This window comes from Peromyscus eremicus, chromosome 8b (genome assembly GCF_949786415.1).
Source record: "Peromyscus eremicus chromosome 8b, PerEre_H2_v1, whole genome shotgun sequence".
In the NCBI taxonomy this organism is placed as follows: domain Eukaryota; kingdom Metazoa; phylum Chordata; class Mammalia; order Rodentia; family Cricetidae; genus Peromyscus; species Peromyscus eremicus.
Genome location: NC_081424.1, coordinates 55,428,261 through 55,451,698, shown reverse-complemented (window position 1 = coordinate 55,451,698; position 23,438 = coordinate 55,428,261). Strand labels below are relative to the sequence as shown.

General features: G+C 45.6%; 1 protein-coding gene across 1 annotated transcript in view; it reads right to left on the bottom strand.

The window, feature by feature from the left end:
* Positions 1-23,438, bottom strand: part of Slc22a3 (solute carrier family 22 member 3) — a 94,747-nt gene that overhangs the window by 9,492 nt on the left and 61,817 nt on the right. Inside the window, exons 6-7 of the mRNA XM_059272841.1 lie at positions 5,821-5,918; positions 5,486-5,700 (exon numbers count right to left, since the gene is read on the bottom strand). Of these exons, the coding sequence (XP_059128824.1) occupies positions 5,486-5,700; positions 5,821-5,918 (313 nt within the window). The remainder of the gene's footprint in view (positions 1-5,485; positions 5,701-5,820; positions 5,919-23,438) is intronic.

Sequence of the window (23,438 nt, the reverse complement as noted above, 5' to 3'; positions counted from 1 at the left end):
TGTGCTCACTCTAGAGAATATTCAACAGATTAAAAAACCAAACTACAAACAACTGTCAGAAAGGCAAGCAGAGATAGAGGTTTCAAAAGCCCAGATCGTTGCTGGGAAGCCCCAGTTAATTAAGATTTAGTTGCAAGCTGGCCAAGGACATTCCAGTGCACTTGATGTATTTGGGGATGGGACACCTGCAGCTGTCGCCACAGTAGTTAAGTCGGGGAGTTAAGTAGTTAAGTAGTTAGGTCAGAGCTGAGCTCATGCACTGGGCTGCCACCTGCTCGGACACAGAACAACTGTAAACATGTGTTTTATTTAGGCTTTGCTTTCTCATGAGAGCCAGGAGGGGACTAGAAAATGCATTCCACCCTTGTCCGTCAGTGAGCAGTTGCTGCAGGAGTTGGAAAGTGGAAGCTCACCCAGATGCCCTAGGTTACAGCCGATGGTGTGATAAGGGCGGCCATGGAGGAGTCTGTCTGCTTCCATAAAAATCACTGTCCAAAGTAGGTGCATCAGTCCGAGTCTCCTTACTAATAGCAAGATGGCTGTTGTGAGTCCCACCAATAACTTCAATGTCTGTTTAGGTTTATAACTAAGGCTTAAATTGTTCAATGGAAAAAAATTAAGACTAAGAAACCAAATTAAAACATATCCATGTTCTTTCTACATATACACACACCACCACCACTACCATCATAAAAAAATATTTGGTTAATTCACAAATAACTAGTCAATTCAATAGAACAGGAAGTGGTATCAGTCTGACACCCTTGAAGGAGAAGCGGTCTGTCCTACAAGACCTTGAGCTAAAGACTTTCAACTCTTAATACTACCATACATTTTCAAGTTTAATTCATGTAAGGGCATGTCTACTAGCTGCTCTGATATTTTCATAAACCATGAGCTCTCAAAACATCAGCACTATTACGGATCATTTTGAGGTGACAGGTTTTCTAATAAGCTTCAAATTTAAAGAAATTATTCAATTTCAGTGCTGCATATCTTGCCGATACTTTTTCCTATCTGTTGTGCCCTATTGAGTTCCACTGTTCTTTTTTAATGGTTTCTGTCACTAATTTAGACACTGGTACTCTTTATTCTCAATTAGGTTTTGCACCCATAATCATCTATCTGTTCTCCATTATTCATTCAAGATATTACACATAATAAATTCTCTGTAAAGGTTTGTGGTTTATGGTAAACATTGAACTGTATGTAGAGTATGATAGATTTGTGGAAGATAAGCATTAAACCACTGTATCATTTTTCATTGTTATTCATTAAAAAAAAAGACTTTCAACTCATTCCCAAGCAGTACACTGGCACAGAGCTTTTGTTGGGAGCGGGGGCGGGGGGGGGGGAGGTTCCAAAGATACTACACTACATTAACTTGAAAACAGTTCACTAACAGATGTAAATTATGTGTAATTATGTATGGAAATGAATACCATTGATCATTCTAATAATAGACATTTTTTTGATAGTGAAGGCAAATCAAAAGAAATCAGGGATGGAGGATGTAGCTCAGCTAGCAGAGTGTCTACCCAGTATGCACAAAGTCCTGGGTTCCATCCCTAACACATATAAACTGGGCAATGGTGGCATCTGGAGTCCCAGCACTCAGGAGGGAGAGGCAGGAGGATTAAAAGTTACATGTTGTGAGACATTTGAGCAAACCATGTAAAAATGTGTCACTGTTTTACTTTGCCTGCCTAAGGCACCCGATTGGTTTAATAAAGAGATGAAGGGCCAATAGCCAGGCAGGAGAGGTTAGGCGGGACTTCTGGGCAGAGAGAGGAACTTGGGATGAATCTAGGTGTGTGAGAGAGATGCCAGAGAGACAGAGAGGGAGTCAGACATACAATGGAGGAGAGGTAAAAAGCCACATGACAGACTGGAGATCAATAGAAGCAGGTTAATTTAAGTTATAAGAACTAGTTGGGAACAAGCCTAAGATAAAGGCCATGCTTTAATAATTAATAATAACAATAGTCTCCATGCCATTATTTGGAGGCTGGGGGTCCCAAAAGAAAGAAAGTCTGACTACAGTTAAGGTCATATTCAGCTATATAGCAAGTTTGAAGTCAACCTGGGCTACAAAAAATGCACAATCTCTCTCTCTCTCTCTCTCTCTCTCTCTCTCTCTCTCTCTCTCTCTCTCTCTCTCTCTCTGACTGTCTCTCTGTCTCTCTCACCTCTCTTTCCTTCTTCCCACACATGCTCACATAGATGAAAAATGACCATAACATCTAAAGTCACTTTCTGTAGTCACGAGAGAACACAGAGAAATGATCTTCCTCTATGGATGAGGGCCTTGCTCAGGCAGCTAGAGTCTCGAAGCTCAGCTTTGGAAGAAAAGATAAAGAATTTAAAGACACATAACTTTCACTCTCCTCTGGATGTACCATCTGCTGAGTCCAGAAATAAAGTCTAGAGAAAAGTCCTAACAAAGATATGTAAATTGGGTAGACAGATGCACTTTTTACTTAAATAAGTAAAAGAGCCTCGTTCTGGGAGGGGGACTTGTCTCTACCTCCAGGTCTGTAGCCACACTGAGTAGAACTGAAGAGGACAGCTGCCTGTGTCTACAGAAAGTGTTGACTTTTCAGACTTCAGAGGTGTGCTTTCTAGCCAGTGAATCTTAACAGTTAGCCGGGAAGATCATTTCTTTTTCTCAAGTTCATTCTCAGACCATAAAAAGAAAGGTTTCAGAGAAGTGATTTTCAGAGCTGATGTCAAGTCCCGCTAAGAAGAAAGGCTTAGAAAGGCATTCCTAATGCTAATTTCACAGTCTGTCCTAGGAGTCAAGGCCAAAAGCCCTTTAAGTTAGAAGGGGTGCTTGCTGAAGGGAGGGCTTCTGTTCATACATGGAATTCATAGCTTATTCTGGCCCGTCAATCGTAGCAGACTCAGGATTATAAAAGCACTTATGAGGACCACGGTTTGATTCCCAGAAGCCACATGAAAAGGTCAAGAGGGGTGGTGATCACTTGACATCCCAGTGCTAGGCGAGTAGAGACAAGGAGCCCCAGGGCTCACTGGCCAAGCAGCCTTGCCTTCTTAGTAAACTGCAGGCCAGTTAGAGACCCCGTCCCGAGAGACAGAGCAGACGGTGCTGAGCAAGGACACCCATGCTGACCTCAGGTCTACACGTGGCTGTAAACACCCACACCAGCATGAGCACTTGCACACACATGAACACATACAGAGTGAGAGAGAGAGGGAAGGAGGAAGGGAAGGAGAGAGGGAGACAGGGAAGGAGGAAGGGAAGGGGAGAGAAAGAATTTCCAAGCAGAGAATTCTATACCTATTTCTTAAGTTTTCACCCTTTAATTGAAATTGTGTACCTCTGAGGAAATCATGTTTCTTTTGTCCTGTTTAGTGGCCATCAGTTAATCAATATTAAATAGATAGGCACCAACACACAGATGGATGATTATTATTTAGCTTCGGGGGCTCTTTTTTAAAGATCTATTTTTATTATTTGTGTGTAGTGTGTGTGTGTGTGTGTCTGTCTGTCTGTCTGTCTGTCTGTCTGTCAATCTGTGGGAGGTCGGAAGAGGGCATCAGATACACCTGTCTGTCTCTCAAGGTCGGGCAAAGACATCAGATACCTTGGACCTGGAGTTACAGGTGGTTGGGAGCCACCTGACATGGGGGCTGGGAACCAAACCTGTGACCTCTGGAAGAGCAGCCAGTACTCTTAACCACTGAGCCATCTCTCCAGCCCCAGCTTCTGTAGCTCTTAAGATACGCTGACTATGCAATGGGCTATTTGTGTTTCTTCAAATTCGTCTTTACTTGGAAGCTTGGAATGTGATCATATTTGGGAATAGAGACCAAGAGGGAGAGTGTCACATGAAGATAGACAGCGGTTGGAGAGACACCAAGAAATGATGAGGGTGACCAGAGAGAGGCTAGAGACGCTGCTAGCTCAGAGGCCCTGGGAGGAACCGCCCTGCCTGTGCTTTTAGAGGTCACCCTTGTGTGTGGGAGTCTGCTGTCCAGCCACCCAGCTGGTGGAGATTCATTGCTGCAGCCCTGGGAGTCGGATGCACTTGAGAAAAAGAGAGAAATGTGAATTTTTGCTTTTCATCAGCCATTGCAGCAGGATGGAATTGCACATCATTTACCTTTTCCGTTCTGAGGATTGGCATTTCTGTAGTGTTATCCAAGTAAGGTCTAACTGCTATCTTGGGAATTTGAGAACCACTGTCTAATATGAAGTCTCCTTTGTGTGTGTCTGCTCTGATCTCTTCAACTCTAGCAGTGCCCTCTTTCCTGGCCTTCAGTATTCTCAAAGACAGACTGCTTCCTTCACAGGACTGTGGAGAACCTGGCTTCCTGCACAGCTTCCATTGTACACCCAGTATATAGAAATACATCCTGTGCTCCAGTTCACACCTTGTGCGTGGCTTTCTCTTTGTAGCTCCAGCTGTGTTCTGTGGCAGAGGTCACCTGGGCTGCTGACTGAGCATCTGGAGTCTTTTGCAATCCTTTTTTCCTCCTCCTCCTGACCCCTACCCACCATCCCCCAAGCCCTAGAATATTGACCTCTGGAACTTCTCTAAAAGGAACCATCCCCTCCATCCCAGCCAGACTTCCCCAGGTGCAAGTGACACTCTGGCATCTCTCCCTCCCACCATGTCCCAAACTGCTACAGGTGCGAGCAGCTCACAGTCCCTTCTCCAGAAGTTCATAGGTAGCACCAAGCTCCCGCCATGTCCTATGGGGACAGTCGTGCTGGGGGCTGACCAGCCTTTGCCTTCCTCGAGACAGTTTCCAGCAATAACAAAGGAGCCTGAGTTCCTGAACTCACAAAACTTTTCATGGTTTTGGGAAAAATAACAGGAAGAAATGGCTGTTAGTAAAGAGTTATGACTCCTCCCTTGGGCCTACACAGAACTTCTCCCTTACTCCCTCCTCTCTCTCCCCCTCCTCTTCCCACACCTTTGTCAATTCTATTCATTGACCACATTCTCGTTGTGACGTTATTAAAATGTCTATGTCTCTTAATAGGCTATGAGCCATATAAAGCCACTTCTTCCTTCTGTCCCTAACCTGGGGCGCAGCTTGGTGTCTGCTGTATGGTAGATGCTTGGGAAATACATTAAACAGTATCGGCGACATCACATCCCTATGACCTAGATCTAGTATCATCCCCTTTTCATCAATAAACAAACCTAACATTTCAGTAAAGAGAGGTATCGACGTATCAGTCTTTGCATTCATGAAACAGAAAATAGAGTGGTACCGCCCAAGCTTGCCTGGTGCCAAAGACGAGTGACCCCCAACCACTCCGCCATATGTATTCCCTTTTTTTTTTTTTTTTTTTTTTTCCGGAGCTGAGGACTGAACCCAGGGCCTTGCACTTGCTAGGCAAGCGCTCTACCACTGAGCTAAGTCCCCAACCCCTCACTCCGCCATATGTAATCATTACATTTTTGTCAAGTTCTTTGGGAACTGTCAACTAAATGTGAAGGAAGACTACCTTCTGGTAAGAATGCAGTGACCAGGCATGCCACGCCAGCCACTATATTGCTTGCTGCAAAGGGAAGGCGTCGTCCAAGACGCTCAATGGTCAGCAGGATCAAGAGACCTCCAGGCAGCTCCACAAGCCCAGAGATGAAGAAGTCTATGTAGAGGTTGCCTCCGACAATTCCCAGGCGCATGACAAGTCCTTGATAGACCACAGCACTTGTGAACCTGAAAAACATCAGAAGACACCAGGGAAGCAAAGTAAGAGAGAACAAGACCTGTGAACAGAAGGAAATGATGAACTATGTACTTGATCCCGGCCTTGAAACCCAGCCCAAGTCAACTTACCAAGCATACATAAGAATAAGTGTGCATTTCCTCATTTGGGGCGTTCTCACAAGGTCTAAAAAGGATGGGTTACTCACTTCTTCATCTGTAACAGTGATCTAGATGAGAAAGACAGATGTCAGTAGCAGTTTACAGCAAGATACACATGCATAGTGTAAACTTGTTGTTAATGGTACAAAATTAAAATGATGTTCCTGAACTTCTGGGCCTTTCACAATTCCATCTTCAAAACTGGCCATAGGGAGTTTGTTCAGTATTTTCAATAGGTCGTATCCACAGAGATGCATTTAACTCAGAAAAACATCTGAAGATAAACCAATGCTAAACTGCTTCAGATCAAATTCCCTTTACATTACTATGTATCTTTCCTTTCAGCATCCTGGCTAATACAACACTTGTTCCCTGGAAACACTTCTAAACGTAACAGTATTATGCTGTTTAACCGTCTAGATCATGTTGGCTTGTAGACACACCTGTGCAGGACTATTTTCATGGTTAATCAAGGTGGGAAGATTCACTCTGAATGTTGGTGGTGCCGTTTCATGGGCTGGACCCTGGGCTATGAAGAGAACAGAAAGGAAGCCCAGGACCAAGCGAGGATGCGTATAGTCTATGTTCTATTGACTATGGATATGATGTGGCCAGCTGCTTGAGGTCTGGCTTCCCTGGATTGATGGACTGTAACCAGGAATTGTGGGCCAGAGAAAGCCGTTCCCATCTAAGTGGTGTATGTTGGGGCATTTTATCCCAGCAACAGAAATGACTCCAGAACAGGCACCACTGTTCATGTTTTCATCTTTACTGCTTCAGAGTGAGATGAGGACATCAAGCAGAAGAGGCACAGATGACAGCAATATATTTTTCCATGGTTGATAAACCAAGCTTTTCCCATGGAGTTTCTATGCATTGTCTGAGGCAGGCAAGCACAGGAGGCAGTTCAGTATGTTGGGACTCCCGTTTGGTTCTGGTCCATGTATGCTTGCCTCTTGTAATAATGCACTTGGCAGCCTTGCTCCCCCACCTCACATACTATGCATATACAATGCACTGAGTAACCCCAGGACCCTCGGCCTCCCACCTGTACTAGATGCATATACTCCCATCTCCGAACAATCTGGCAGAAGGTCCCCCATGCCTATCATTGATGGAATTTAGACAGTTGCTGTTTAAATATATTCCCAATATAGCCCGGTTTGAAGAACGGAAGGCTTGGTCTGGCCTGAACTGATTTGGGGTTCATTGCTCAGGAAGGCTAAGCTATGTCTTCAAGTAACCTTTTAGGTTCTATTTACCATCTTATGCCTGTGCATGATTTGGCATGCACATGATTAAAATCAGATACGTTATGGGAAGATGATCATATAATCTATCAATCAAACTAGGGAACCACCCAAGCTACACCCCTTAGTAACCAACTCCTCCCTTTTTTGAACCCCATAAACAGAGTCCCAAACAATAATCAGGGCCCTGAGCATCTTTCCTCATGTAGTTTGCTGTCAATCTGACAGATCTTTAACCTGCGCCAGCTCTCTGCTCCAAGTAATATTATCGTGCTTCTTCTTCTGTGAATCTATGTGAGCCCCTGTGTTTAATTATCTGGATAAGAGGCCAGAAGAATAAGAAACACCCAGCCCAAATCCTGACAACCAGAAGCATTATCCACATTAAAATGATCAATGTGTATGGAGGGATTCATATCTGTTAAATTCTGGACTAAATACACGGACTATTTTACTTAATTATCATCGAAGTATTTTTATGAATTCAAATTGATCGATGAAAAGAGCAAGGCCAGGACCACATGGATTAAACAGCAGGAGGGTATAGGGTCAATATTTGACATCTGTGTCTAGGAACTCCTCCATTGTTGACCCTCCCACACTGCTACAGGGTATGGAGGAATCTTCTACCCACAAGCATTCTACAGTTGGTGGCTATTTCCACATGCATTTTAAAGGACACCAAAAACTAAAATGGAATCTTCCAGTTCAAACATGAAAAAGTTAATTTTGGACTAAAGTGATTTATATAAAATTAGATTTGAGTCAAATCATTTAGATTTTTAAAGAAGGGTCTTGAAATTCAAAATGAAAACATACTATTAGGGTGGTTCCTGGAGACCATCATGACTAGCTTTTTCCACGAGTCAGCCTTGGCTCTGCTCGGTGGTGTGCTTCTCCTCTCTCTTCACCCCCGGGAGCCACTGACATCACTGCTTCCACATCCACACACTGGCCACCCAGCACACACACAAAAGACCGTCTTTTCAAAGGCAATCTATTTTCATAGGCCCTTTCTATTTCCTCTTCAGCCTTCTTATATTCTACCCACAGCTATGATTCCTGTCCACTAGGTAAGACTTTGAGCAACGCCTTTTCCCTCAGGCCCAAGCCCAGCATCTCAGAATTAAAGGAAAACCATGCACTGCAGATTACACACACAGCCAAATATCGGAGCCCCCACCCACACTCTATAATTGTCTCTAAGTGGTGACAGTGGGGCCTCGCCCTACTTGATGTCCTTAGCTCTGTAGATATGTATTTCCTTTTGACAGACATCCAGTCAGCATCGGAGCAAAGAATGGTAACATCAGATGCTGAAGGACAGTAGGGTCCACAAGTGGTCCCGAGCAAAGGGCCACATGGTGGATGCTTTTGAATTTGCAATCTTCGAATTCTCTCTTGAAGTGACTGACTTTGCCACTGTGGCATGAAAACAGCATAGACCATATACACACAGATTCTAATAAACCTTTATTTACAGAGACACAGCAAGCTGGTCTGGCCTGTGAGCCATCGTTTGCTGGCCTGGGAGGTGTAGGGTTAATGCTGGAGGAATTCGCACAGACCAACTGTAACTACCACTAGAGAAGGAACAGTTGAGAATCTGACCCCAGGAGGATACCTAGACAGTCAGTACATGAATCTGGACGCTGAAGTCCAACTCTGCATTTTAACTGCTATATTCTGCAGTATATAGAATACTTTGATTTCACTGATTAAAAGTGTAGTTTGATCATCTCGTTCATAGTTTTTATGAGTTAGTGGGACTATGAAGATTTTTTTTTTTTGCTCTTCTTTTTTTACTGTAAATATCCTTTTTAAAAAACAGCTAGGTCTTTATCATGTGAGCATGAGAACATGAACTCCACTCCCCAGGACCCACATACAAAAGCTGGATGTGGTGCTGTATGCTTGGGACTTTAGTGTTGGGAGGCCTATGCTTGAGCTCCAGGGCAATGAGAAACCCTGTCTCCAAAAAATGGGGTGAATGGTTCCCGAGGAACAACACCCAGGGTTGACTTTTGGACTTTAGAAACATGTGCATACCTATTCACATACATAACAAGAATAAAAATAAATTATTTTTGTAACAAGAGATAATATTTCTAAGTGATGAATTTAAATTAAATATCAATGTACCGATGGTCTTTTAACAGGCCTTTTCCCCTGTATGCATGCGCGCGCGCACACACACACACACACACACACACACACACACACACACTCAATCAATTCATGTTCTCAGTGGAGCAATCTTTGCATCTGGTTATGGGAAGGCCTGATTATCTCACGGTAATACTATCCTCTGACTGGACATGTATCCCACTTGAGCCAATGAGAAATGGGCATGTTTCTCAACCTGGGCCCATGAGAAACATAAGTCTTTACTTGGACAAATTAGAAATGGTAATACTATCCTCTGACTGGACATGTATCCCAGTCTGAGCCGATGAGAAAATAAGCCCGTGGCTCAGTTTGGGCCAACGAACAAAACATTCTGGAAAAAATCCTTTTCTTCCCTTAATTCAGAGATACCCAAAGGAATCTCCTCTCTCCCTCACCTCAAAAAATTAATGACAAAATAGCAGCCCAACTAGATCTTGGCAGACACCCTACATCCACAGGGAACCAGTCTGAGAATGCAGCTGCCTGGTCAGGGTGGAGAGAGGGGAAAGCAGGTTTAATGAGTTACCCAGACCCTGGCTAGGACACCTCTGAACCCTGTAGGGTCTCGAATTCCAGATACATGAGCCAGTGAGAGTCCTTACTGTCCAAGTGCATTTAAGTTGGCTTTCTGTCACTTGACGCCAAAAGCAGAATTATCCAAAGACTCCAATCCAGAACAATCTCTTGCTTTGACCACTGAATACTTTAGGCAGATTGATTTTATTGTTAAAATAACTGCTTCCATATTCTAATTCACTCCAGTTCCAATTCCCTGTAAACATACTTCTTTCAGTGTAAAATTCATGAGATTTGGGACAAAGCGGGGACTCAACTCTGCTTTTCCAAAGCACAAGTTTAGCATGTAGCCATATAATCAATATAAACTACGAACTGCTGGTAACAAGGGAAAGTAATCAGAAGCACCACACAGCCCTTCCCTGCACAGTGAATGAGGGGATTAATAGTACTGTCAGGCAGGTAAGTATTTTGTTACAGTGCAGAGCGAACCCAGCTGGTCTTTGATTTATTAGCATCGTCCCTGCAGTGACGCAGATATTCTGAAAGATGACCCACTTTCTGGATGTCCAAAGACCTCGAGAGACTAAGAGCCGTATCATGGATGGAACGTATCTAATCAAGTCCTGCCAACTCAGGCATGCGGTGTCTGGGGCTACTGTTCTTTTACATAACTTCTCATTCTGTGGCCATGTTTCTCTTCCAATGCCAAAGGTTACCAGACTTTTGCCTAGTCTGGGTCAGAAACAAAAGACCTGAAATGCTATTCCAGATTGTTACACATTTTTAAAAATGCATTTTAATAAGATGAGGTCTCTATACAATAAAACCCAGCCATTTAAAATGAAGCCCTCTATGAGTTTTGATACATCTGTAATCGTATAACAATTACTGTGCCTACGACACGGCACATGCCCACGACTCCCAAGTTCCTTCACGGTTTCCCCAAATTCTATTCAGTCTGTTGAGGGTATGCCTCATCTTCTCCCTGTTGGAACAGCTTTTCTTTCTTTAGAACCTCAATAGACACAGAATCTGGAGTGACCCCTTCTTTTACGCCGTGATGGTTACCACTCTACCTTGTCACATTTCTATGGGTTCCAAGTGGGACGATCCTGGATTTGCAGCAGAAGGGCAGGGGGCCGCCTGTGTAATATTTGTCTGTTTAGAGGCTCGGTTCCCAGCAATGCTCTCATCAGAGGGTATCACCCAAGGTTTCAACGACAGATGCTGCCCTCCTTGCCTCTCACCAAACTGAAGCGCTACTTGCTCTAACCATTCCTCCAACTGTCTTCCCATTCTGCCGAGGCCTCGTAGACCATCAGCAGGGAGGCAGGCTATGTTAAAAGAGTACCCTCTGATCAACTCAGTTGCCTTTATAATTCTTCCCGGTAACTTTCTGATATATTTCTTCAGCATGAATTTTTAATTTAAGTTGCCAAGAAAGAGAAAAGCTTTACAAATAACCATGTTATAAAAAAAAAAAAATGATCCAAGAGCTCCCCAAATGGAGAGCAAGTTTCAGGTCAGAAAACAGCACCCAGATGGATTAGGTTAGTGATGTGATATTTTGCTCACAATATAATTTTTTTTTTCACTTAATGTGTTATTGAAGTACCATGAGCTTGGTTTCCTCTTCAGTAGCGCAAGGATGCTAATACTCTGATTCTGAAGATTCAGTTAGATGTTATATACATGTAGATACATGCACATGTAAGCCAGATGCTGTTAGTGTTAGAGTTATTTTTTTTAATGACGTTTAAGAGGCGTTTACCTATAGGGGATAATTCACTCACCACTTACTCATAGCTACTGCTGTTACAGAGATATTCCAAAACGTACTGTAACATGAAGCTCTTCCCAATGCGAACTGTCACTATTCATTCTTAAAACTTGCATTCTATGTGATATTTTGAACATAACAACTACATTTCATATCAGTTTGTCACCGTTGACATCCCACACTAAAATAAAGTGGGTGTGATTATTTTAAAATGCACACGGAAGCTAGTGTGTTCAAGAGACTTGGTACATGGAGTCAATCAGCAGCTTGCCATACCCAGCAGCTCACTAATACAACCTGCCCTAGGCCTCAGATCTCAATCTGTATTTCAGGTTCCTCAGGGAACTAGTAGAAGAAACTGAGTCAATGAATAGTCCCAGTTCATCTGCTGACTCCTAAGCCTTAGTTCTTCCCAGAGCTCTGGGTTTAGAAGAGGTGTTGGTCCCCCAGGCTCAGGAGGGAAAAACACCTCTTACATGGAGGATCTGCCCCAGGCATGAGTGGGCAAAGGGCCAGTGGCTGCATCTGTAGCCTTGGAGAATCCATTTGGTGGTTCTCAGTGGGTGATTTATCAGCTGAGATGGCCATCAGCCCTTCACCATCATGATATATTCAGTGATGATGTCATCATAAGTTGACTACAGGCTCCACCCTCTAGAAGCTTCTATTCTCCAAGTCAGTGTGAATCAATGATTGTTTGAAGATTTGAGGCTTACTTATTTGAACAGTCAGGAACTACCTCAAGCTAAACTCCCAAGTCTTACAGACAAGTACCCAGAGGAAGAGGGCTTGGGGGTGCCAGAAGGGTGGCCAGTGACTGCCGGGGGATACTCAGGGCCTTTCATCCACTGTCTAGTGGGTGACCCCATTATTCAAACAAAGGCCAGCCCCAGAAGCATCAGAGGTTCTGGGATGTGACATGAAAGAGCTTCAGCTAACTCCTGTGCAGAAGAGCACCGCATGCTCCCCATGAAGACAGCAGTGAGCCGAGCTATCCACAGTCCACACCGCCTGCTCTCCATGAAGACAGCAGTGGGCCAAGCTATCCACAGTCCACATCGCCTGCTCTCCATGAAGACAGCAGTGAGCCGAGCTATCTATAGTCCACACCGCCTGCTCTCCATGAAGACAGCAGTGAGCCGAGCTATCTACAGTCCACACCGCCTGCTCTCCATGAAGAGAGCAGTGAGCCGAGCTATCCACAGTCCACACCGCCTGCTCTCCATGAAGAGAGCAGTGAGCCGAGCTATCCACAGTCCACACCGCCTGCTCTCCATGAAGACAGCAGTGGGCTGAGCTATCCACAGTCCACACCGCCTGCTCTCCATGAAGAGAATGGTATACTAAGGTACGCGCAATCCAAACCGCCTGATTTCCAGGAAGAAAACAGTATGCCAAGCTACCCGAAGTACATACTGCTTGCTCTCCACGAAGAAGAGTCGCCAAGCTACCTGCAGTACTTTGGGAAACTTAGAAAAAAAAAAAAAACTATTAAAACTGTAATATGAGGCAGAGCTCGGAGCACCAGCTGAAGATAGTGTTTTCCGTATGTGGCAGGGAAGTCATGCCCATGAAACAACAGTGTGGCTGCCTAAACAAGACCTGAGAAATGACAACCACATTTGACACACCAGCTTGGATAGGGAAATCTCACAAAACCCCACCACCAGAAGAAGAGCTACACAGTGCTGGGAGGGAAGAAAAAGGAGGCCGCTCCAGCGGTGAGCCCTGGGAGGTTAACCAATCCGAGCCGTCAGCGCTAAGTCCGCACACATATGAACAGCACTAAATGCTGTGTGTGTGTGTGTGTGTGTGCGTGTGCGTGTGCGTGTGCGTGTGCGTGTGCGTGTGTGTGTGTGTGTGTGTGTGTGTGTGTGTGTGAAGGGGTTCGGAAGGAGTAAGGAAGAGGGATGGTGGGGAAATGATACAAATACATGACTTTCATCCCTTTCATCAAACCTACAGTTTTGTTTTTTTTCCAATCAACCACAAGAAAGAAATATCTATGTCAAGATGTCTAGGGAGGACCAGCGCTTATCAAAATGAAAGATGACCCAGTCCCCCAGACCAGGGCTGCATGATAAAAAGCAAGTGTGAGCCTCATGGGTGAGTCGATATTGCCTCATGGTGGAGACACAGATGCTAAAAATAATAGGTGAAATTAATCAAAATGATATGTTTTATTGACCCCAATCCATTCAAACATTATCGTTTCCATATGAGGTCATTCATGAGGCATTTGTGTTCTGCTTTTGGAACACATCTCTACAATTCACTGTGTAGTTTTCTCTCGTCGTAAATCTCAGTATGAACCAACTGAATTTTTTCCCCCTAATGCATGTGAGGCCAGGGGCTGTGGTTCTGGACAATGGGTACCAACACCCTAATCCTGGGGCTCTTCCACAGGTCCTCTGTGGCTCTCAGATCTACTCCGAGAGCTCTTCGGCCCTGAGGGACTCCTTCCTTGTCTCCACCCATGTGACTTGGCATTCTGCACAATGCCACAGAACCACCATGGTGCCTCCCATCTGAGGCCTCCAAGACCAGCTGCAGCCGCAGCCGCAGCCCCAGTGAGGGCCCAGAGCTGTGGTTATGAGTCACATGTGGGCATATTTTTTCATTTCTTAGAAACAAAGCTGGGACTGTTTTTATTTTTATTCTTTACTAGGCACATTACTGTAAGAACTGTCTTCCAGGGAACAGGAGACCGCACTCGCTTCTAAAACTCCAGTGCCCAAGAGACACAGGATGTGTGGGAAACACAGGGGGTTGATGACAGGGGACCGAATTAGACATGCTACTGAACTTGCCAGGAGCACCCAGAGATGCCCACAATCACCATGGAAACAGAAAAGTTCTCAGTGTCAAAGCTCAAGAATGCCCAATGTCTTTAACCACAGTAGCCTGCATGGCTACACACAGACTTCAGTTCTGAATAGGAAAATTGGGTAAGACGCAAGACAAGGGAGTGCCATTTGGTGCGGGCAGAGGAAAAAAGGTACCGTGAACCAGTTCAAGCAAGCCAAGTACCACATACAAAATTCAACAGCCCAAACCCACCCCATCACGATTCCTATCGTCCCTGCTTCTTGGTCTCCCGATGTATCAGGAGTCAATGTCCTAAGAATTTTGCCTTTGACAACTTGCTAGGTAACACACAAACTCTGCTCACCAGCTGGGGTGTCCACTCCAGCACCAGGGTTCTCTCACCCCTGTGCTGGGTACAGCACTGCAGGATGAGGGCAGCCAGGGTGACGACGGGTGCTGATCTCACATCCCTCAGGGCAACGGTGGTAAGAGCCAGTCCAGGATGGTGTTCTCTAGGAGCAGAGGCGGGGGATGCTGAGGGCAGTGATCTCCTCACAGGACGGGGCAGGATTCCCCTCTTCTCTTCCTTCCTGCCGCTCTTACAGACAGGAGACCCTACGTTCCCCAACCACTGCTGCCACCATATTCTCATCCCTTGGTTCCCTGTCATCTCCTCCGGTCCTACAGCTGGGGTGTCATCCCCTGCACCCCGGATCTGAGCTGCGTCCCTTGAATTTCTCATCCCAGGGAACCCCATTCCTCAGGGCTCAGCCTTCCCCTCTGTCCTCAGTGTGTGCTGGGAAAACCGGGGGATTCTCCACCTAGGAAAGGGGTCTTCATATTTGCTCCTGTGGGAACTTTGAAGTTGTGTCTGTGCTCTGTCACAGTTACATTTAACAGTTAGAAGCACAAATCTCCTCCGCTGTAATGAAATAGAAGAGTTTATCTTCAGGTCATTGTTTCCTAATGGAATCCTCCCATGCTCTCGGTAGGTTTGATTTCCTTTGTTTTTTCCTTTGTTTTGTTTCTCTTTTCTTTCTCTTTGGTAAGTGCTAGCTAATCATCCCCAGTGTCTTGCCAAATATTTTTGAGCCCCTTCCTCTTCTCCACCCCATTCCATGGCACAATAAGCCTGCTCGCCCCTTGTGACAGGGTGGGGCCAGTTCTGCAAATCTGCCAATGGGTTGTGACATGAAACGACTGTGGCCCGGCCCTCTAGAACTGATCTTTTCCTTCAACGCTCTACACGGTGGCTTCCAGAACTACAGGAAAGGATAGCCTCCACCCTTCTCTGTGACCCTGCAGGGCACAAGCGGGAATTAAGCCTGGGTTGTTTTAAACTCTGGAACCTTAGGTAGTGTTCATTACAGATAAAGCCTAGCCTCTCCTGGCTCATAAGGAGTCTGTGAGACTATAGCAGTGACAGTCACAAAAGTGACCCAAGCTCAGGCATCCATGCCTCAGTTCATCGTTCTCTGCTCTTAACTGCGGGTGTCACGTGACCAGTGCTCTCACTCTGCCGTCACTTCTGTGCAATGGTGGACGGCAGTCGGGACTTGTGATCCAGACCCTTCCTCTGAAGGGGCTTTCATTCAGGCCTTGCACCACTGCGACGGGAAAACAAGCCAAGACAGGCTCCGCTCCCTGGTGACCCTAGCTGCAGCCTGCCTGTGCCCTAGCTGAAGCTGCACAGACGTGTGTGCTAAAGCCATTGAGAGTTAGAACCCAGAAGATCAGGTGGCAGATTCTATTTATAAATTGTGTTAGACTTGGAGACGGAAAAGATACAATCCTATGTCTGCTCGTTAACTGGTCCTCAAATCGGCTCAGTTATGGAACAGATTGGAGGAGCCATTCTTCAGCCTCATCCTGGACTCATAACGGTACCAGCACAGACAGGTGATATCTAACTCCACTCTACCTGAGAATAAGCAACAGTCACCAAATACTCTCACAACCCCCCACCCCCAGGTCTCTTCAGAATCACCCCCTTTTTTCAATGTTTCCTTTGGGAGTGCTGAGAAATTACCCAAGAAATTCGGGAATGATCGAGGAGTGTGGAGATCAGTTTACATGCCCCACAATGAATGTCCTAATCCTTTGATGGGGTCTGGGACTGGCCAGCTGCTCCTCTTTCTTGATCTCAGCATTCAGATGACTCTGAATACAGTAACTTACTGTTTGCTGGTGTGTTCTTGTTGCTCAGATCAGAACCTTTTCTAGGGGAAGAGGAGACACTTGAATGTGTAAGCCACGAGCAGGTAGTACACACCACCCTCGGGATTCCAGGTTAGAACTGTGCTGAAAGCGGAGCGCAGCAACCATTTGGCTAGGATCTGCACCATCGTGATCTGTGTTGACGTTACGCTGTACCCATTTCTGCCTTTATGAGCTGTGACTTGATTTATTGCATTCCAATAAATATGTAGATTAGTTTTCATAATTAACAATTGTACTGGCCAAGGTTTCAATTTGAATGCCGTGTGTGTGTGTGTGTGTGTGTGTGTGTGTGTGTGTGTGTGTGTGTATGTGTGTATGCATATGTGTGTGTGCATGTGTATGCGCATATGCATGCAGGTGGAGGTCAGTGTTTGATGGCAGCTATCTTTCTAGATTGTTCTCCACCTTATTTTCTGAGACAGAACCTCTCACTGAATCTGCAGTTCACTGAGACTGGCGGCCCAGTAGATCCCAGGGATCAGCCTGTCTCCAAGCCTCCAGTGTTGAGGTTATAGATGTGTGTGCCACACCTGGATGTTACTTGGCGCTGGGGATCTGAACTCAGGTCCTCATGCTTGTATGGCAAGCACATGACTGACTGAGCCACCGCCCCGACCCCTCAAGTGCTTCTCTGTTCATTTGCAAAACAATCGAAACGAAAGCATGCCAGGGCTCCACTTTGTCAACACGTGAAGGGAATGCTTCCATTTGGTTCCTTTAAACATGTCTACAAGAGGAAAGAAAGTAGAGTGGGGTAAGGAACAGTTTTAGGAGAGAGGAGAGATGGCTCAGTGGTTAGGGGAGCTTGCTGCTCAATCACGAAGCCTGGAGCCCAGGTCCCAGTATCCATGTAACAAGCTGGGTCTTTGCCCACACATTATTCCAAAGGGAGTTGGGACAGGACAGTCACGGAGGCTCGCTGGCTTTCAGCCTAGCCAATAAAACCCAAGCTCAGGTTCGAGGAGAAACCTTGTCCCAAAGGAGAAAGAGGACAGTGATGGAGGACTGCACCAGATGCCCTTCATCTGGTCTCCATGTGCACAGGTGGGTGCATCCCTCCCATGTACATACATACACATACACATCATATACACATACACACTCACAGTACAGAAAAGAACAAATCTTTAAAGAACAGAAAAAGTGTAAGTGTTGATGAGACAGAAAACAGATCACAAAGAGGATAAAAATAATAATAAATGAACAAATGCAACAATACAGTACTAGAGAAAATACAAGGATGCTGGGTGTATGTGGGGAGACAGTCTTGAGAGCAAATATTATGCCGGTTATTTTAAAAAGTAGCATCTAGTAGAGAGTCTTGTAACTCTCTGTCGAATATGCAAATGAACTGATCATACAGTACGTGTTTCAGTACATCTTTGTTTCTGAGACAGCCTCCTGGAAGCTCTGTCCACCTGGAGTTTTCAGATGTGTGCTAATCACAGAAAGCTCTGTGATTCAGCTTTTAATGTGAAAAAGATTCTCACTACAACAATTAGTAATTGGCTTGTTGAACGTGAGAGCTTAGTTATCTTTAGACCATGGAGTGTACCAAGACAGGAGACTGTAAGCGATCTTGCATGAGGCAGTTCTGTATTTCACCCAAATGACAATTTAGCAGCCTGTTCTGAACTGCAGAGTGGATACATAAACCAGCTTTTAGTGAGCTGTCTAGGTCAGGTCCCAGAGACATGTTTAAGCCGTGAGGGTTCCATATGCTCTTGGAAACATATGAGTAAGAGCTTAATCTCTACTTCACTCCATCTGGTAAAAATTATCCTGCTAATATCCATCCAATCAGCCTTCCCCAGCCTCCTTCAAAATGTAAGCCTTCTGAGTTGTGTTGACCTTGAAATACAGGCAGGAAATGGAAATCGAGATTCTCCTTTGAGAGCCGACGAAGCACTTATGAACTCAGTTGCCTGATTAGCGTGGAGAAATCATCCGTAAGGCCAGTAAAGGATCAGAATATGATGAACGTGGGAGTTAATCAAGGGTTCTTAGAGCCTATCAAGGACTCTAAGCTAATCAAGTTCATGGAGTCTGACTTCAGCTTTTTCTAAGTACAGGGTCTCCCTTGAACTTTGAGACAAAGTTCAGCAGTTCAGGAGAATGCATGTGTGTGCTCCTATGTGCCCTGTGTGCTCCTATGTGCCCTGTATGTGCTCCCATGTGCCCTGTATGTGCTCCCATGTGCCCTGTATGCTCCCATGTGCCCTGTGTGCTCCCATGTGCCCTGTGTGTGCTCCCATGTGCTCTGTGTGTGCTTCCAGGCCAGCAAATTCAATCCTGAGTATGAGGACTGAATGTCCAAACATTTAAAGGTTGACAAGAGTTATGCTCTAATTTCTGGTTACTGCGGTCATGTAAATATACACGTGCTTGAATCACACCCTGTTCCCTGGAATTATTCACTCCAATGGCATTTACCTTCACCTGAAGAAACACACATTTATGTTAAATACCAATCCATCATTCAGACAAGGCATGGATGCAAATGGCTTGTGAACCCATGCAGTGTGTCCACACCATCTAGGGAGCTGGTCCACAGGTCCAGCCACGTGACCCTTCTAGAGCCCTGGTGCTGAGTTTACAGCAGCTAGGAGACAGGCATGTGAACAAAAGTGCTACAACCACTCACCCAGGGGGTCCTCTTTGCCTACTCTCCATGGCTGTCCCTGTGACAAAGATTTACTATTACATGAATGATTTCTCTAAATAGGAAAAAAGCCCTTGGTTCTGGCCAGTTTCTTAAGAGTCCCTAAGTCTTTTTTCTGACAAAGGATTTAAAGGTCTCTTCTCTTAAGCTTTTCTTTATTCAGACCCTTGAAAGAGGCAAGTTTATCACAAGGAAAGGAAGGCTCTCAGTCTCCTTTTCTACGCGTGTGTAAATTGTATTTCCCTCCTTCCACTAACACTGAATTCAAATGAACACATAATGTGGCCCATATTACTTGTGCCCGGTTCTCAACCAAGTATTGAATCAGGTCCTGTTGTCATGAGCAGGAAGGACCATGATTAGTGCCCACATGCTGCAGTTCCAAACAATTCAGTCACTTATTACTGGACTCTTGAACTCAATTCTCAAAGAGAGGATTTTATCTCAGAAAACCCAACATCTGATACCTTGCTCGAGCTATGCTCCTGGTGAACCCCAAGAGATTAGATTTTAGTGGGCTTGTTTCTGCAGTGTGTAGTCTAATTCCCTCCTGGGGAGGTAAGGTTAGCTGTGGCTCTCCCTATTTCCCTGATCTTTCTCTAAGGCTTTCACCCCTATATTTGGCTCCATATTTTTTATTTAATAAGACCACTTAGAAATTCGACTACACCCTCTGTTATTTAGCGGTGCTCTTACCCTGCGAGGAAATGTCACGAAACACGACAGAATCCACTAACAAGAGTTTTATTAAGATAAGAGAGACAGACAAGTGCTCAGGCCTGCGGAAGAGACATGTGTATGTGGAGAAGAAGAAGGAAGCCAGGAATATGGCGCCAGCTTATCAATGCTGGGTGGCGCAGGCTTACACAGGTCCATGTGGCTACTCCATGCATGCGTGTAGATCACATGGTTGCTTTGCGTGCTCTTACACAACCATACAAAGCCACGGGGTCCTGATCACGCGAGATGCCTTGGCCCGGAAATGGCTATTTTGACCCAGAACTGGCTAGGCGGAAGTGTCTAGGTCCTCCGGACATACCCAACCATGGGGCCGTGTTGTGAATCTATCACCCTCCTGCTGTGTCTACATGGTGAAGACTAACTTCATGCACCAATGTTCCTTCTAACTCTGTGAAGTACAGTAGATTTCACATGCTCACCCGTACACACATCTGAGGATGAGTTCATGGAAAAAGGCGGTCGTTGTGGTGGGTCAGAGAGTGAGGGAGCAGTGCTGTCATGGTACCGAAGCTTGGCGTGGTGAACCACTGTGGAACACCCACCAGAGACAAGGCAGTACCGTGTTGTGGAGACGGGAGACTGTGTTCATCCCTCACCTCCACGGGACAGTGCGTTCACAGAGAGGCGCCGTCTCTCACGGCCTCACAGCAGGAAGCACAGGGATTTGGACTACAGAAATGGATTTTGCAGAGAACACGAGGCTGGCCAAATGGCACAGGAACAAGACACTTGAGAGAGTCAACTGTCTTTCTCTATCACAGTATGAGTTATGAAGACTCAAAGACAAAATTAGAGTGCTCAGAACCAGTAAAAGGAAAGGCAAGCATACCCTCTCTATCCCATCAGGCAGAGACCCAGAACTAAAAGCGTTGAATTAGGAACTTTTGCAATTACCAGAAAAATAGAGCAACCAAACCAAACAGAATAAAGCAATCCTGTGGCCTTCGTTCATTTTGTTTTGTATTTTAGTTTGTTGGTTGTGTCAGAAGGGACTGGAGTGGGCCAGAAACAGGCAGAAGCATCACTGCATACACAGGGATGTTGGGAGGAGAAGGGACTCCTGCCCCTGAAGGACAAAAGCAAGGTCAGCTATTGGGGAGGAACACAGGGCAGCCCCTAACTCCCAGATTACATAACTGATGAATGACCACCAAGTGTACTGTCACCACGTGGAGCTTGGAACTCAACCCACACATCTGCCGGTGAGCTTTGCCAGACTCTGAGAGCAGAGGAAGCGAGAGGGGAAAAAACTTCATTCCCTAGTTCTTCCAAGTGGAAACTGACGTCTGCGGCCAGAACTCCTCTGGAGAGGGAAGATTTGTGGTGCTTTCAATGAAAATGGCTCCCATAGGTTCATACACTGGAACAGGGCCTGAGGTTTCAAAAAAATCTGGCCCAGGCTCTACTCTCTGCCTGCGGCCTGTGGATCAGGATGGAAAGATCTTGGCTCCAGCGCCACGCCTGTTCATTTCCTGCCTGGCTGATAATGGACTACAAGCAAGCTCCTCTTTGTAGAGTGCCTTCCTTGGTCGTGGTGTCTCCTCACAGCAAGACAATAGTAACTAAGACAGCATTCAACAATAGTCGTCTCTAGAAAGGGCAGATGTGGGGTGGGGAGGCAGCACAGGTGAAGAGCTTACCACACAAGGATGAGGATCTGAGCTACACCCCCAGGACCTGGGTACAAAGCCAGGCATGGTGGCACCCATTTGTAACCCATTGCCAGGCAAGAGGAACCAAGAGGACCCCTAGGACTTGCTGACCACAAGTCTGAGTAGCCGACTCTGGGCCAGTGAGAAATTCTGTTGGGGGCTGGGAGGGGGCAAACAAAAGACAAAACAAACAAACAAACAAACAAAACCCCAAAAACAAAAAACTAAGAAGGTCCAGCATCTGAGGCATGATACCCAAGATGGCTCTCTGACCTCCATATGCATACACACACACAAGGACCCACAATGGATGTGAATGACTCCCCCACAGCTGTCTAAGACCTTCTCAGTACCCAGCTCCAAGAATAGCCCAGTCCTTGGCAAATGGGGACACATGGTCACCTCACTGTACCCTCCCCAAATATTACCTGTTCTGGGCTCTGTTAATAAAACTGCACTTCGCCTTTAATCCCAGCACTTGGGAGGCAGAGCCAGGCGGATCTCTGTGAGTTCGAGGCCAGCCTGGTCTACAGAGTGAGATCCAGGAAAGGCGCAAAGCTACACAGAGAAACCCTGTCTCGAAAAACCAAAAAAAAAAAAAAAAAAAAAAGATAAAAATAAAACTGCACTTCAGCAAGCATCCTCTGAGGTCAGAGTGGGCGCTACAACCACGCACATGAAGCTCCTTGAATGGTAATGCCGAGAGCTTTCTGTCCACAGCTCTCGTGGGTACTTTTCAAACTTTAACTTGTATTAAGAAGGAATCACTAAACGTTGACAGAGACAGGATCCAGTTACTTCCAAATGGAAAATGAGTTTGAGTTATAGAGAGGCCCCTGCAGCATGACTGCTGGCACAGAACACCCCTCCTTGGGGAGGCATCCTGAAAGCCTGGCTGGCTCCTTCAGGCCCAGGCCATTTGCATTTCTAAAAGCCACAGGACGCTCTAGACTATCCTCAAGGAGTCCATTATTCTGGAAGCTGTTGGGCAGGATTTCTTTGAGTGAAAGAAAGTTATTGCTTGTCAAGCTTGGGAAAGGAGCAAAGACGTCCTGTTTTGCTCTGGACATCACAGTGGATGAGTTTTCATGGCTATTCCATCATGCTTTTGGTCAGCTTTCCTACCTGATGCAGCAGTGTCTTAGTTTCAGAAAGTTAAAGACGCTGGAACTAAAGAAACCGTGGAAATACCCAAAGATCCTGTAAAGTATTCACAGGACTCAGACCATTCTCTAAAATTTGAAGTCTGTGGAGCAAAGCCATGGCTAAAAGACCTGTTTTGTGTTGTGCATTATCAAGTGTCTCAGTCTTTTTCATGCCCTCAGGAACATCTGAGTTAAAGCGAACATGATGGCATGCTAAAGCGGTCAGCATCAGAGGACACTGCAGGGGTGATAGTGTCCCTCACGGGACTAGCACTGTTCACTCTGTGAGGGGAAGGAATGCAGAGTTAGCTCTGGCTGGATTTCCAGGAGTTTCTTTCTAATATCCTGACTGTCTCCAGTTTATACTGGAACTGAAACAGGACAGGCTTGGAAACCCTTTGGCCTTTTGTGTGTGAGTTATTTGTATCTCAATATGGAGCCAACAACTAAATACAGCAATTTAAAACACAGCACTGCGGCTGGAGATAGAACTCAGCAATTAGAGCACACACCGCTTCTCCAGAGGACTTGAACTTGATTCCCAGCACCCACATCAGGCAGCTCACAACCGCCTGCAACTCCGTCCCTGGAGGAATCCAACACCCCTGGCCTCTGCAGACACCATCTGCAAACACTCCTCTC